This window comes from Mytilus californianus, unplaced genomic scaffold (genome assembly GCF_021869535.1).
Source record: "Mytilus californianus isolate M0D057914Y unplaced genomic scaffold, xbMytCali1.0.p SCAF_14, whole genome shotgun sequence".
Classification (NCBI taxonomy): domain Eukaryota; kingdom Metazoa; phylum Mollusca; class Bivalvia; order Mytilida; family Mytilidae; genus Mytilus; species Mytilus californianus.
Window position 1 is genome coordinate 18,184,181 of NW_026262626.1, and position 17,923 is coordinate 18,202,103.

The following is a 17,923-nucleotide window of genomic DNA, read 5'->3' on the forward strand; positions in this document are numbered from 1 at the left end:
AATCGCTTGCATTATTTTCTAAATTCATAGTAATTGCATTCAATACTTTCCATAAAATCCTAAAACTAGGTTTCCTTTTTTTAGCATAAATATCTAACTTTCAAGTGGTGACCATTATAAATGTGTTCATATTTTACTTTAGTTGTGCTGTTAGGTTGCAGTTTCATTGATATTTACAAAAGTAAAGGTAAGAGTTATCTACCTTTGTCATTGTTTTTTTTTTTTTTAACTTTTTAGCTCCAAGAAAAAAAGAATTATCATAATCTTTTGAAAACATTGACAAAATAAATATCTATTTTATTTTTTGTCAAAAACAGGTTCTTGATACCTGTTGTGTATCAAAATTTATTCTTCAAAAATTTATTCAAGCTTTCTTTCTATAAAATATTGACATATATTTCAACATAATTTTTATGTGCCATGGAATTGTTTGCATAAAAATAAAGCTCAATTTTTGCCATACAGAACTCTTTCTACAAAGAAAGACAACTCATGTGAAACTGTAAATGAAAACTGTATTATTACAATAAGAGAACTTTTAACAGGTCTGGTTAATCTACAATTCAAGTTTATATAGCTAGATTAGGCTTTATAAACCTGATTATGCAAAACCAAATTATACTTTAACATAACAAGCAAGAAACAGAAATTTCTTTGAAAAATTGCAAAGGGAGATAATTTTTGATTGCCTGATAGAACTTATAGGGGTAAATTCAGTAAATAAATATATGTCATCAGGGACCGCCCATTTGGGGGAGAGCTTTCTGTATAAAACTGAAGTCATGTGCTCTTCTGATTGGTAGATAATGTTTGTAATAAATATTTTTTGATAGATGGATAAAAACTAGAGTTGAAAAAAAATAAAAAATAAATGCTGAATGTACTAAATTTTTTTACTACAGGGTTGAAAAGTAATGGGGGTCAGTGAAGGAATTAAGTGCGAATCTACAGTGTTTGTAAACAAGGCCATGTGAAGGCCCAAAAATGCCGCATGACCCTATGTTTTTATTGTTGCAAATGATAGGGCTACATTTATACTTTCATGAATGATATATGAAATTTTCTAATTTCTAAAGGTAAATCAGGTATAAATTTAATTCAAGACATAGATTAGCATTACAGTCAATGGGAGATTTTTTACTGAATTTACCCCTATAGGAAAATATGCACTCTGTCACTGTACTTGTTCAAGGCCACACAATAATCACAAAACTTATTTCCTGTGAATATTAATGCAATGGAAGCATTTTGGAACCATTTGAAGTTGTTTTTTACACAAATTTCTATGTTTAACTCGGCTATCCAAGATGCACTGAGTGTACTGTGAGAGGAAGCATGGGGTATATGGTAAAAATCAGTTTTTGTGTCCAGATTGAACGAAACAATAGAAATTACACTTGAGAGTTATGATATCAATGAAAGGCATAAATATTCCCCCCATTTTACAACACATTTTGCACATATTTCTCCTCATTATGTGTAAAATCATATGGAAAATCAGAATTACCTCCCTTTGACAGTGTATTTTTTTAGCTGTGTTTCACCATGTTAAGTTGTAGAACAAGTTGTAAATAAGCACTTTTCAAATATTTTAACACTTGAATAATCTGACCGCATGAAGATATTCATTTATTTTTACATAACGCATTGCGTTTCTTTATTTAAAAAAAATTGTAGATAACTTTTTATGATTACATGCCCTTCATCTATGAAACTAGTGTTGAAATGTTTGTAATTGGATTACTATGTTAAATAATTGCTTTTAAATATTCTAAATTGTTACTTTAATTTTCCAAATGCAAAGTTTGGTCATACCCAGTCTTATTTTTTCATATTTGGCATTTTTTTCTACTTCAGTTTTGTCTGTCTAGTTTTGGCGAAGAAACCATCCTGATGTTGGGGTAACAGGAATTTCTGCAGAGTGATTGTCAATGACATTTTGTGAACTTTACAAGTAATTAAAACACAAATTTAGTAAAATGAAACATAATTGTTGGTTTTTTCTGTATGAAACTGCTTAAAAAAACCTTTGAAAAGTGTTTTTGTGGTCTTTTCAGGGTATTTAATCAAACACTTCCATATAAGGCAAAATTTAACTAAGAGTACATCAAGACTTTAGTTTCTAGATGTACTTGCAATACTGGAAGAAAAAAGAGTAAGTAAATGGAAAAATCATGATAAAAGTGTTTGCTTTATAATTTAGGTTATTCCAGAAATTATTGTATGGGATGGTCCTGTGACACTTGAAAAGAAGCAAGAGGTGCATATTTTTCTTATTCAAAGCAAACACAGAAAACAATTCATATTTATTAAGCATAGTATTTTACACCATTCTTTTACAAACAGTCAATATGCAACTTTATATACCAAATATACATTGGCCGCAGTATGGGCTGTAGTATAAATTTTCCTCTATCTTTACAAGTTCAGCATTTATGAATGTTGTATTGGAACTGGAACTTAAAAATTGGATACATTACATGATTATTACAAAAAAAGAGGGAAAAGCTACTAAATAGTCCCTTATAGGGGTAAATTCAGTAAATAAATATATGTCATCAGGGACCGCCCATTTGGGGGAGAGCTTTCTGTATAAAACTGAAGTCATGTGCTCTTCTGATTGGTAGATAATGTTTGTAATAAATATTTTTTGATAGATGGATAAAAACTAGAGTTGAAAAAAAAAAAAAAATAAATGCTGAATGTACTAAATTTTTTTACTACAGGGTTGAAAAGTAATGGGGGTCAGTGAAGGAATTAAGTGCGAATCTACAGTGTTTGTAAACAAGGCCATGTGAAGGCCCAAAAATGCCGCATGACCCTATGTTTTTATTGTTGCAAATGATAGGGCTACATTTATACTTTCATGAATGATATATGAAATTTTCTAATTTCTAAAGGTAAATCAGGTATAAATTTAATTCAAGACATAGATTAGCATTACAGTCAATGGGAGATTTTTTACTGAATTTACCCCTATATAGCTTAATCAAGTTAAACAAGCTAGAATTGTAGAATCTGTTTTTAGTCTTTAGAAAAGTTTCATGAAAACCAAGAGATTATTTCTTCGTACCTCATTACACCTGTCTGTTTTAGCATCTTGTTCTGCCATTGCCCCTTCTCGAGCCTCTTTTGTGAACTCATGGTGACTGGTAGATCGTCGATGTGTTTTCCAAAATGGTTTCTTACTCTCTTCCTTCTTCCGCATTTCTATTTTTGAATCAATCTGCGGATGTAGATGTTTGTTTGGGGAACTTGGAGTTGATGTCAAGACCAACTGTTTTAATGCCTTTAATTCTGCTTGCAATACATCAATCTACAAAAATAAAACATTTTTGGTTAAAAGCAGAATCAGAAACAACTAAAATTAGTCAGTGTTGTCAATGGAAGTACCTCTTACCACTTGCTTTTGTGCCCTTTGTCTGATTTTCTATTGATGTAAATTATTTCCAGCTCTTAAGAATTTGCTTAAGGTTTATATGGATAAAAGTGAAAAATCTTTCAAGTTTGTTTTACATATTACCCAAAATAGGTTTGACATGTAGACCTGTAGGGTTTAGCCAATATTCCATTTTTTTTCAGCAAGTGTCTTAAATTTTTTTTTGATGTACGATAGTTAACTTAGTCTTAACCATACTATATTTTTTTTCTCTGTGATATTTCTTGATCTATCGCTATTTTATTCTAAAGACAAGTCTACTCTAAGGGCTATTCCATTAAAATGTATGTGGGAGGGTAGGAAGGGAAGTTTAATTATTGAATGTGGGTCATGGGTCATTTTTCAGTATGCGTCTATTACCATTATGCAAAATTATCTAAAAAATTCGTAAGGGTTCCGCGGAACCCAGTGTCTTGCCTACTTTTGCTGTAAGTCGCAGGCTCAACAAAAATGGTGAAAAAATTATTTTGATTGTAAAAAGTTCTGTTCAAGTTTGGTAAAAATCCAAGAAGGTTTATGAATCTAATAAATGTTTTAAAAACTTTAACTGCAGACTGTATGTAATGTTAACTGGAAGAAAAACTAAGTCCATTTATAAGTAATATACGGAAAACAGGAAATAAATGTTTACAAAATTTCCTTCTAGATACTAGCTTTTGTTCATAAACAAGCTTCTGTCCAAGTGTGGTACAAATCCAGGATAGTTTAAGAAAGTTATTAAAATTTGAAAAACTTTAACCAAAGAGTGAATGTTATGTTAACTGGCAGAAAAACTAAGTCCATATATGAGTAAAATACGGATAAACAGGATTTTTTTTTTTACAAAATTTACTTCTGGATACTATCTTATGATCATAAACAAGCTTCTGTCCAAGTTTGGTTGAAATGCAGGAGAGTTTAAGAAAGTTATTAAAATTTCAAAAACTTTAACCACAGAGTGAATATTTGTGGCCGCCGCCGCCGCCGACGGAATGTAGGATCGCTATGTCTCGCTTTTGCGACAAAAGTCGCAGGCTCGACAAAAATGGTTCTTGGTTAAAGGGATATTTAGAAAGTCCCTTCCTACCCACCCACATACATTTTAATGGAATAGCCCTCATCACCACAGTAGAAATTGTTAGCACCATTTTTTCTGTAGTCTTAAACCCCAAATATGTTCCTGATCAAAAGACTATTTTCTTTTGTTAATCTTTATTACCATAAAAAAGTACTTTCAACATAAAATTGTAAAGGAAGATAATCATAATTAGTTAACTAAAACTATTGATTTTTCATGTTTGAACAAAAAAAAAAGATTTAAATGTTTTTGTTTTAAATTGAAAATTCTTGGTTTTTTTTAACAAACCTGTTCATTTGCTTCCTTTAATATTTTCTCTGAATGCATTCTTTTAATGTTAGCATCTTGCACCATGTTGTTGGCCTCCTGTGGAAAAATACAAGAAAATATTTGTGTTACCACGCACTTACAACTGTAGTCTAGAAATATAGTAAATTAATTCTACAAAAGCTATAGAAAATTGGTCATCATCAGTCAGCATGTTACTAAACTCGCAATTTGATTGATTGATTGTTGGTGTTTAATGCCAGTTTCAGTACTCTGCTATAATATGGCAGCCAGGTTTTATTGGCGGAAGAAGCTAAGAGTACCCAAAAAGAACCACAACATTCCTCAGGATAAAAAAACACTTGGAAATGTACCCAGTCATTGGTGCCAGAGAAATGGAAATATTGAAGTAGACACACGTCAGAGAGCATTTGTTTTTAAAGTCAGTAAAGCCAAACAAAACCAAAAGAACATGATTGTGTAATAATTCCTGACATTAGTGCAAAATCCGAAGTTTAACTGTGAGCTATTGATCACTAATGATACCAGTTCCGTATTAAGTATTTGGTAAACAGGAATGATAGAATTTCCTCAGCCTAATGTTCTGGTTATAAGTTATAACTTAACCCATATTTATGTTTTTCTCTGTTCATAAAAACTAAGTGAAGGTTTTTTGTTCATCATGTTGAAAATGTGAGATGTGTTTATACTGATACTGAATGAAACCAGAATAGAAGTAGTGATGTCAAAAATAGGAGAAATATGGCAGCTGCCTTGTCAGGTGGAAATATTTATTTAAACATACCAATATCAATGGCCTTCTGACATACTTTCAACAGGGAGAGATATCTTATTACTTTCTTAAAACATAATTACCTAAATTATAGTTTTTGGTGGGGTAAGTGTTGCTCAGTCTTTGGTTTGGTATGTTGTGACTTGTAAACTGTTGTTTTAATTTTTTGCCATGGCATTGTCAGTTTTTTTATTTTTACTAATGAGTTTGAACGTCCCTTTGATATCTTTTGCCTCTCTTTTATAGATTTTGTACACATTAACATTATATGTTTTCCTTCAACTTAAGATCAGAACTATATTTGGTTTTATTTTTTTAAAACTCTTCAGATTATCCCAAATAGACTGGCTGTTAGATCCTCTAACTCCTCCCCCCATTTGATCTCGTAATTACCTAAAAAAAAAGACTGGCTGTTAGATCCTCTAACTCCTCCCCCATATGATCTTGTACTTACCTCAAAAAGACTTGCTGTTAGGTCCTCGAACTTCTCTTTAATCTGATCTTGTCCTTACCTCAAAAAGACTGGCTGTTAGATCCTCCTCCTCCTCATTTAATCTTGTACTTACCACAAAAAGAATGGCTGTTAGATCCTCTAACTCCTCCCCCCATTTGATCTCATAATGACCTCAAAAAGAATGGCTGTTAAATTCTCTAACACCTCCTCCATCTGATATTGTACTTACATCAAAAAGACTGGCTGTTAGATCCTCTAACTCCTCCTCCATCTGATATTGTACTTACCTCAAAAAGACTTGCTGTTAAATCCTCTAACTCCTCCCCCATCTGATCTCGCACTTTCAATAATTTGTCACATTCTTCATCTTTCAATTTAAGTTCCTGGAAATAATAGTTGTTTTTAAAAGGCTTTTTAAATGTACAATGAAGCTTTTCAATTTAGTTGTTACACAATTCATCACTTTGCAGGAGGCAGACCAAAGGAGCTTCATATCTAGCAAGGCTGTAATCTGAGGTTATAAATGTTTCCTGGAGTTTACAAACCTTGAATCATTACTACCTGTTTGACAAAACTTTGAATTTTTTATTATAGATATCTACAGTGAGCATGGAATTTTTTCTGTCAATGTCTAACAAGATTTACACTTTGCACAGTATCTCATGCAACTCCATGCTAATTTTGTACCAAAGCTTAAAAATATATAAGCTTTCACCAAGATGTTTCTCAAACTTGTCAATGTACCTGAGGCACTGAATGCTATTTCCAGCTAGTGTTGGGTTGCTTACGATTGAAATAAATGGGGAATGTGTCCATGTGCAGTGGCGGATCAAGAAATTTTCATAAGTGGGGCCCACTGACTGCCTAAGAGGGGGACCGCTCCAGTCATGCTTCAGTGATTCCCTATATAATCAGCCAAATTTTTCCCACAAAAGGGATGAGATGATTTTATACTAAATATGTAAACAACTGATTCAAGCATTACAAAAAGAGTGACAGACAGAATGGTAGACTGGCAGAGTGAAAACTTATAATCCCCCTCAGCTTCACTGGTCAAGGGATTTATTAGCTACTGTGGATTCATTCATTTTCGTAGGTACCAATTTTCGTTAAGGAAACATTGTATTTTCGTGGATATTTCATTTTGTGGTTTTACAAAAGTCTGCATACAAGCATATAGAAATTTTTTTTGTACTGTGTTGTACACTTAACCTTGTGGTTCACCTGTCCCCACGAAATCACTGAAAATTGGTTATCCTACAAGTATTTATGAATGCTCAGTAATAGCCATGTTTTCAAAATATAACAAATATTGTAAATTAACCTCCTGAGCTTTGTTGAGTTCGGACTGAAGTCTTGAATATGCATGTTCCTTTGCTATCTCCATTGTTTGACTTCGTTTTCTCTGAGCAGCAAATTGAAAGTCATTGGGTAAAATCTCTGACATGGCATGTCGTAATTCACGTCTGGAATGGTGTCTTCTCTGAACCTCTGTAGGGTCATAGTCAACATTAAAATCATCTGGTCTGAAAATAAACAATAGAATAATTATCACATAAAAGTGTCTAGTTTGCAAACTTTAATCTTAATGATCATATTTATGAGCTTGAGGGTGCATTTATAAAGTTTTGGTGTGTTTTATAATTCATGAGTTAAGCTTTCCCTATTTCTTTAATTTTTCGGTCAGTATTTTCAACAAAATTGTTATGCAGTCCATAGTAATTTGTTTGCCCTATTCATAAGATTTAAAGTGACCCACCCTAAAAAAAGAAAGGAAGATACAGTACGATGAGTACCAAGGGGCAATAAAAAGATTAAAAGCCAAAAAAAAAAAAGATATAATGTGATAGTCAAAAGATTTAAAAATAAAAAAAGAATAATACACTACAATGAGAAAACGTAATATTGAGAAACACCAACTCTACCAGAAACCTAGGTTGAAATCTGGTTCCTTTTTCATTTGAGTAAGATAAACATAATAATACACCCTTTCTGATGTGTACCCTATACATAAAATTTTCACCAAAAATACTTTAAACTCTTTTTGGTAATATAGCGCTTAACTTGTTTAGGTGCTTATACATCCTTGGCTTTTAATTAATTGGGTGTGAGTGTTTCTCATGAAGGAAAATCAATAAAAGAGCTTCATGAGCTTCGGACACAAGAAATTTACAAATTGCTTCAATGTTTTGAATAATACATGTACATACTGAAAAAGTACAACATAAAAGTGTAAAACAATTTCATTAGTTAAAAATAAATATCTACAAGCTAAGATAACCATGGAAGTAACATAGTCAATATAATATGTCCATGCTATAACACAACAGTAATTCAATCCATCAAAATAGAATGACTGTCAATAGAACCAAGACACATATATCCCCACAGAAAATAAACACCACCATAACAAAACACTCTTAATCATCTCATTAATGATCTATCACACAGAACAGTTAGTACATTCTCATAAAATTTACATGTTGAGGTTTTAATTAAAAACAAACCAATCAATTTCTTGATTCAATTGGTTGATATATTTACTATATAATCATGATAATAGTAAATACTGATTGTTAATTTTGGAAAATTTACTGATTTAATTGGTTGATATATTAACTATATAATCATGGTAATACTGATTATTAATTTTGGATAAATAACTGATTTAATTGATTTGTAATCTATCTTATTAGATACAGAACAGATAACAATCTTTCAATAACCCTTAAAGACTGGTTACAGACTGACAATGAGTTGCTGATGCTTACAGCTAGTTCAACCAAAGCAATTTGTTTATGTTTATACATGTACGAAAAACAAAAAAATGTTTCAAGGATTTATCATGAATAAAAAGACTATTACCGGTTCAACCAAGTAACAAAAACTACCTTACTGTTTTTCTTGTTTATCAAAACTGTTCAAAACATACCAAATATATAATAGTCCTCTGCTAGAAACTATTTACAGATATTTAACAATATTTGCTTAGCTACAGTCCTTAATGATGTACCAAAAAATATATAAATACATGTATGAAGTGCAATATTATATGAACATGCACTCATATATAATCAATAGAGAAATTCTAGCATATTTGAATATATGTTGAATAATAAAAAAAGTATCACTCTAAAAATCTAATTTTTAAATCAAAGTTCATTTTAAAAAAAAAATCATGAAAATAATTGGACTATAATTTTGACGTTTTTTCTAATTTTTTGTTTTAAAGATATACAGTTTCAATTATTTAAGCCTGTACAACTAAATATTTTTTCCACACCCAAATTGGGGAAATAGGCACAAAAAACAAGAATTCCATAACACTTTTCCCCTGAAATGTATCCAAGTTATAGTTTTCTCATAAATTTTCAGCAATAACAATTAAAGATTAATCAATAACACAAAATCCAAAGCAACAGTACAAAAATCCTCATGTCAAACATTTTGTTATAAATATGTTGGTTAACAAAAATTCTACAAACGGTGGTCATGGTGGTAGTCATCCATATATCTGTGTATATATATATATATATATATATATATGATTTTTAGAAACCAGAAAGAGGTGCATCTAGTACAGTTAACTTGAGGATACAGACAGATGAAACTAACATCAGGTGTTAAATTTCAGATACATATCTTACCTTAATACAAATTTAGCCCTGAAGAAAATTACAAATTGTCTCATTTTTGTGGTTTTTATTCGTGATAAATGAAAATAACATATTTGTATAACATATCTGGATTTTTTTCCTTTTCCTTTTAAAATGCATAACTCTGTGTTTTTTCTGAGAAAAATATTTGTGCTTTTAACTGGAAAATAATATATCATATTTCATTTGTGGCTTTTTGCATAAATAATGATAAATGATAAATGAAAATTATGTTTTTTACATCATTATAAACATGGATTTCATTATATATTTTCCTTTTTTTCATAAAATATTAATCATGTTTCTGTAAAATCATAACTTTTGAACTAATACATGTAGATATGATAAATGACTGTTTTTTCTTCATCTCTTTTTATCTTTTTGCTAGTAAATAGAATTTAACATTAGAAATTGTCATGTTAAATATTTTTTTGCACCAACATTATAAATAATCACTAAAAATAAATAAAATCCTATTACATATATATAAACAAGAGTGCACATGCTGAAATGTCTCGCCTGCTTTACTGACAAACAATTGATTTTATGTTGATAGTTCTAAATATAAAGTTTTACTACAAGTATCACATCCAAGAAAACGAGACCAAGCTGAAGGTCAGATAAACCAAGCCAGAAATACATGTACAACTTACAATCATTCCATACACTGAATATATAGCTGATCAATATATATATTGCTTATAGTATACAAGAAACAGACCATCAACCATGAAAACTATATCTTTACCAATGATCCATGAAAATGAGGTAAAGGTCAGATGAACCCTGTCAGACAGACATGTTCACCTAACAAGCATTCCATGCTTTAAATTAAATGTAGTTGACCTATTGCATATATATAGTATCTAAGAAACAAACTTAATCAGGAAAACTTAACTTTGACCAATGAACCATGAAAATGAGGTCAAGGTCAGATGATACCTGCCAGACAGACATATACACCCAGTATAGTTGACCTATTGCATACAGTATTAGAAAAACAGACCAACAGTCAAAAAACTTTATTTTAACTACTGAACCATGAAAATGAGGTCAAGGTCAGATGACACATGCCAGTTGGACATGTTCACCTTACAATCATTCCATACAACAAATATAGTTCACCTACTGCTAATAGCATCTGAGATATGGACTTGACCACAAAAACGTAACCTTGTTCACTAATCTGTGAAATGAGGTTGAGGTCAAGTGAAAACTGTCTGACAGGCACGAGGACTTTGCAAGGTACCCACATACCAAATATAGTTATCCTTCTACTCATAATAAAAGAGAACTTAACACTACAAAAAATCTTCACTTTTTTTCAAGTAGTCACTCAACCTTGTAAATGAGGACAATGAACATATGACAGTGTAAACATCATAACATAAGGCATCTATATACAAAGTATGAAGCATCCAGGTTTTCTACCTTCTGAAATATTAAGCTTTTAAGTAGTTACTTAATGCTGCCCAACTTCGCCACTGCCAGATCACTATTCCTATGTCTTGCTTTTTGCGACAGAAGTCACAGGCTCGACAAATACTAGAATATTTGCATGTCCACAGGACACCATGTGCAAAATCAGTGAAATTTTGGCAAAACCCTAATTGGCATATACATTAAATAGTTTATTTAAATAATAAACATGTATATTACTTCTCTTTAAGTTGATGTGACCACAAACTACTTTAACCAAAACTTTAACCTAGTACATTTTCATGATCAGTAAACTGTGAATTCTGGGTCAAAACCGTAATTTGGCATTTATATTTAAAAGGTCACTATATAATGAACATGTGTAACCAGCTGATGGACAGACAGACACACAGACCAGAAAACATAATGCCCAAGTGGCCAAGCCTTGTAACAATTGTAGGAAAGGCATACAAATTTTATTTCAGAAATTGTATGCACCTTATTTGCTATATTTTAAAATGCACTTAATAATACTTGATTTCTGAAATTGCTTTATATAACAATTAAGCCCAAACAAGTCTTACAAGAGTATTGATTTCTTAAAATTAAAGAACAGCAAACTGCCTTTTTAATGAATGCTTGACCTTTAAAAATGAGTTATCTTTTAAAATTTGCATAGGTAAATTGATTGCAAACTATATAAGATCTTTTGATCTCCTCATCTTCTTTGAAATTAAAAAAAAAAAAACATCAAAAAAATCATCTTGAAAAGAAATATTACAAACAAACCAGCTCAAATACATTGTATACATGTAACTTGTACTTTTGAACAATTTAAACTATAATATATAATATCTTAGATAATATATTAATACCTTATAATTTATCCTTATAGAATAATGCTCCAATGGGCCAGACATTTTGCTTCAAACAGGGATTTAATCATTAGGGTCTCTGAAACATGGCCCCATAACATGCAGAATTGAGATGAACTGACACACTGAACTTTCCAAATCTTGAAACTTAACTATTGTTGAATCATTACTATTCATCTATTCATGGAAGAACTACATGTAAGAGGGTCTGGATGGGGTTTACAGAATAGAGAATATTAATGGTCCAGTACTACAGAAAAATGGACAATACAAATAAAGAATACAGAATAATTAGGAAAGGGGGGGGGGGGGGGTATAGCAAGTTGGTTTACCACAAAAAAGAAGCATACATGTATATTATTTTAATGTCTATGGGGATTGTTCAACTCCTGGCCTCCTATACATGTACATGAACATGAAAAGAATACACTTGTGACAAAAAGAACACTTAACTTGCTGAAAGGTGGAAGCTTTTATCATATATATTATAAGGAACCATAATAATGACATATTAAACAGTCAATAGAGGGTTTACTGGAAACCATTGCACAAAAAGATATAAACATTACATTTCCTTTATTAACTGTAAACAAACAGCAAAAAAATATTTTCCAGTAGAGGGATAATAAATTTACCCATTATGTTCTCATAAAAAAATCAATATTCAAGCTCACGAAATTTATTTTCTGTATTCCTTAACAAGACATTACTCTGTTCATTAATGTGCCCTGAGTGGATCGATACCTTTCATGTCAATTTTTTAGCTAGCCTTTTACTTTGTGTATAATTATGTACTATATTGATCACGGTTCGGTCTTTGATGTGTAAGAAAATAAACATCATACTATTTACTTTGATCGACAAGTAATTGTAATTTGTGTCCTTTTACAATAATAAATTGTGTCAAATCAGCATAAAAATCATCTTTAATTTCCTAATGTTGATTTCATACCTGCATAAACCAACACAATTGTCTATTTTCAGATAGAATAACAAGATGACAACCAGAAAGATTCCTTGATTGACATTTGCCTGCAGTCCAGTGACAAATATTTCATGCATATTTAGGACCATTGAACATTAAACATTTTAACAAGAGTCTAATTAAAATATCGTTTACAGTTTTGAATATTTTAAGGAAATTCTATAAAGAAATTTAAAACTGTAAGACATTTGAGGTAAGTAATAAAATGAAGGGACCCAGTTGATATATAAACATTGATTAATCTTTAAACCGCATCGTTTCAAAAACAGTGTGCCCAACCTTGCCTTTGATTATATATAAAATTGATTCTAAGCTACCACTCTTTGTATCGTTGTACTTGCAATGAATGGGTCATACAACTGTGACCATGCTTCCCACCCCCACCCCCTCAAATGATTCTAAACATGGATTCCCCAAATAATAGTACCAAGGGTGATTTTAAAATTTATTATTTCTGCTGTATACTTTGTCTTTCCCTTATGGAGTTAGTTTTAAAGGAAAATAACCAATGTGTCGTATAAACAATGCAAATTTACCACATCCTACTATGAAATATTTAATTGACCTTTGACAAACATAGAGTGTTCATTCATTTGATGTTAATAGTATTAACGATATTTCAAAGGGCAAACTAACTTTAAAATGTCATGTACTGAAGTTATCTGGACACTATAATTAACAAAATGGTTGAGATGCACTTAACACATGAAGTGCTTTTCCTATTTATAGTATTCCTAAGAAGTTAAGAGTCACAGAAGAGTTATAAAAGGGGTGGGACAAAAAAATGTTTCATATATATATATAAAGATACAATAGTGATGGTATTAAAAATTATATAATATAAAAATAAAGGGAAATGGTAAGATTGCCAATGAGACATAACTATCCATCGTGGACGAAAAGACATGGACATTTAACAGTTGAATAGAGTAAAAGAAGATATATGATAAATAATCCTAATGAAAAGGAAATCCATGCCCCCATGCACACCTTTGTGACAACCTCAGGCCCCCGTGTTAGAGACTATACTAAAGAATGTGGTGCTACAGAATTAATTCATCTGAAATGTACTTGTAACTCGTATCTTCATTTAATTAATTCACAAGAGACAACCCCCATCATCCTGATTACAAAGATGATGCAATATGTGACAATTTAATTTACATGTAAGGTCATTAATCATTTTAATCTGCATGGAAATTCTAATCAAATTACCAAAACTCTTTTATAAATAACTCAGTCAACTGTATTGATATGCAGAATGCATTCATTGTCAGGAGACAGAATTTTTAAAATTTCACATGTAAATTAAAATATTCAAGATTTAGAATTGAAACAGGATGAAACCTTAGGATTGTTCATATTTTAAATAAAATCAAACTTTATGTTATTAGATCGCATGAGCACAAAAAGGCTATATCACGGAGATTATGTTATTAGACAATCAGTAATGAATACTGTTTGTATGTTGCATCTATACAATGTTTGATGTTAAATTTGCTCAAGTTGATCAGTCACAATGCAGAGGTTATTCCTTGTTTTTAACAAGCAATTGACCTTTGACAGTGACTGATATAATGCAACTGAAACCTAATTTTTTTTTTATAAAATCAGCAGTTTAACTGAATGTAAGAAAACACTTATTAAATTTTCTTTTGCTAATTTGGGGTGTCCAAAGACTCTCCTTTTAAAAACTCATAAAATTGAACATAATCTTAAACTTATAAGAAACATATAACCTTATCATACTTTCAAAAAACAAAAAAAAAAGAGAAGAAAATTACCACTTACGTTCTCATTTATAGTAAATCCATATTTTTAAATCAACAAAAATTATGAAAAAGGAAAATAATTTTGCTGCAAATCCATCATTCTCAATGCTAGAAAAACTTGTCAACTATTCTTAACGATCTCTTCTGAAATCCATATCTATATACTATTTCCGGACATTAGATCAATCAAGTGAAAGGTCCTAGAATTATCATCAAACTCACAGAGGAATAACTTCACTAGCTCATCGAAATGCCAGATAATTTACATCAACAAACAGATATATCCATCAAGTTTGTAATTCCATACAATGATCTATACTTAAACAACATAATGACCCTCATTTCAGACTGAAAGCCCTGACTAATCTGTGAAACAATCATGAAAGCATGTAACTGTATCGTAATTCTATTTGCAACTGAAATGGGCCAATTTATTCATCAATTATATTCACACACGTTATAATGTAACTTTTATTATACATGTGTATAGAAAATTGCTTCCTGGGTTCAGTTTATATAGAAATTTTAATCAAATTACCAACACTCTTTTTATTAAAAGCCTGGTATCTTAAGGGAGCAACCATTTAACTTCAAGGAGAGGGGGTATGGTTTTTGTCTATACAGAAAAATTTGTTTTAGTTTTTCGACGCTATCAATCAAATTGTTTTTTTCAAATTTATCACTAAAGTATGGGGGAAATCTGGATCCAGAACATTATTTTTTGTCATCTGCTTGTCCACAATATTTTTTTTCATCAAATTGGGGATCAGAATATTTTTTTTAGGAAACCCTCCCCCCCCCTTGAAGTTAAATGGTTGTTCCCTAAATGAGTTCATTATAAATAACTGTAGTTGGTATGCATGAGGATGCAATCCATTGTCAGATAACACAATTTTTAAAATTTTGTATCTAAATTAAAGTTGACATTTTATCAAATTATTAATACTGGATATCCATGATAGCATATTGCATTGGGGATTTGTTGCATTAATTTGTTCCTACAAGGATTTTAACAGAAAAGATGCTAGGAACTGTTATATTAATCCTACAATTGATGTACATATCAATAATTACAGACCAACAATTACAAAGATGTATAAAATAACGTTTTATACTTATTTTATATTTATTCCAATGTCCAAATAAATAATATATGTCCTGCATCAGATAGAAATCGACCTTATGCAAGTGCATGCATGTATACATGATTTTGATTGATTTTGAAACATTCAAATACGAAATATAAGATGGATTTTGGTCTGTGTTGTAGGATTCTTTTATCAACTCATTTTTAAAAAAGTTAGACTTTGCATTAAGATTTTTTCAACCCCACATAAGTTAACACTGATATGTATTGATATCCATTTGCATAAGGTCGATTTCTATCCGATGCAGCTCATATCATTATTCATGGCCTCCAGACAAGAGCATTTGATGATTGTTAATTCAAATATGAAGCCTCAATGATTGATTGTGGTTACAATTGATAATTAGTAAATGTCCAGTGGCAAATAGTTCATGACTCCTCCAGATGATGAATTGAACTAGTCTTGTATATGTACAGAGCAAGCTAACACGATGAGTATCATTTGGATCGTAAAGAAAATTCAATTATTATACCGATGGATGCTACTAGTAGAGCAGGATCTGCTTACCCTTCTACTAGTTCTAGAGCACCTTAGATCACCCCCAGTTTTAGATGGGGTTAGTGTTTCTAGGACTTTAGTTTTCTTTATTTTGTATTGTCAGTTTCGTGAATTTGTTTGTCTTTTGTCACCTTTCATTTTTTGCATGGCATTGTCAATTTTTCTTCAAAATGAGTTTTGAACGTCCCCTTGGTATATGACACCTCTTTTTTAATCCAATATATTATTATTTACCCCTATAGATGTAGTAGCATCCTACATTTCTCAAGTGCAGTCTTAAAGCTTAACCACAGACTCACCTGGGCTGATAAAATTGCTACTGAACCTTTAAAAAACATGTCTAGAGGCCAACAATCTAATTAAAATTAAATCTCCGCATTTGCTCGTCGTTGTTTATATGTCGCGCGTGGAGCAAGTGCGGAGATTTAATTTTAATTAGATTGAGAGGCCAAAAGAATCTAACTATGATTTTCATTAAATTGAGCTTTGGGACTTTGGAGTAATGTTTAATACACATGATTGTTCAAGAAATATAAAGTTTTAATAACTCTTAGCAAGCTTAAGTCAAGATTTATGGATTTGCATTCATATCTGAATGAAATTCTTGAGAAAAGTGTTATAGAACTGTCAGTGAGCGTAACAGAAGAAAATTACAGAAATGTATTTAAAATAATACTGCCCTGATCTGTTAGTTAACTAAAAACATTTTAAGATCACTACAAAATGCACTACACTACATCTTCATAAAGTTAAACAATAATAACTTGTTGTTTATTTGATTTTCACACTAACACAAGTGAGAAATATTATCATATAACCACAAATCTCAAAAATAAAGTACCTTCTAAGCTTTGTTGTTCTAAAATAAAATATAAAGTTCTTATAACTCGTCATAATTGTCAATTTCATCTGAAAATCATGATGATGATGACAGTGATTCAGGTCTGATTATTCTCTATCTTAAATTTACTGTTCATTTCTGAAACTCTATTGAAAGCAAACAATTGCACAAGTTCATGTTTTCCTCTGACTGTTAAAGACATAATGATATTTAAGTCTTAGATGCAAGATTTTTTATATTAGTTGATATTGGATATTATAATTAAACAGAAAATAGGATGAATTTATTTACAATTGCATATTTGGAAATAGACACGTCATGTGATTATGGTTAAAATATGCAAGCATTGTATGTGAACATCATGTACACATGAGATTGGAAAAAATTTCAAATATCAAAATGCTTAAAATTGAATCTTTCAAGCCTTAAACTCCAGTTACTCTGAAACAAAGGACTGAGACTCAAATCTCTTCTCTAATCAACAGAGGAAAAGAAAAAAATAACATATTTCAGGTTTAATGACCTATAGCTTTTCATCAGGCTTAATGTTTCTCCGGTTCTGTGAGTTAAAAAAACAAGTTGCATAACGCTGCGGTTTTATCTGACAATAAAGCGTAATTTACACCAGGAAAAGACTTGACTTCTAAATGTACCATAAAATGCCTTAATGCTAACTTTTCTCTTGCGTATTAGATAATTCGTTTCCAAGACATAAACAT

At 30.9% G+C, this 17,923-nt stretch overlaps 1 protein-coding gene across 2 annotated transcripts in view; it reads right to left on the bottom strand.

The window, feature by feature from the left end:
* LOC127724320 (rab-3A-interacting protein-like) overlaps nucleotides 1-17,923 on the bottom strand; it is a 40,378-nt gene that overhangs the window by 10,161 nt on the left and 12,294 nt on the right. For both annotated transcript variants that reach the window (XM_052231250.1, XM_052231251.1), the window contains 4 exons: nucleotides 7,335-7,536; nucleotides 6,298-6,393; nucleotides 4,785-4,862; nucleotides 3,074-3,316 (listed from right to left, as the gene is read on the bottom strand). In XM_052231250.1, the coding sequence (XP_052087210.1) occupies nucleotides 3,074-3,316; nucleotides 4,785-4,862; nucleotides 6,298-6,393; nucleotides 7,335-7,536 (619 nt within the window). The remainder of the gene's footprint in view (nucleotides 1-3,073; nucleotides 3,317-4,784; nucleotides 4,863-6,297; nucleotides 6,394-7,334; nucleotides 7,537-17,923) is intronic.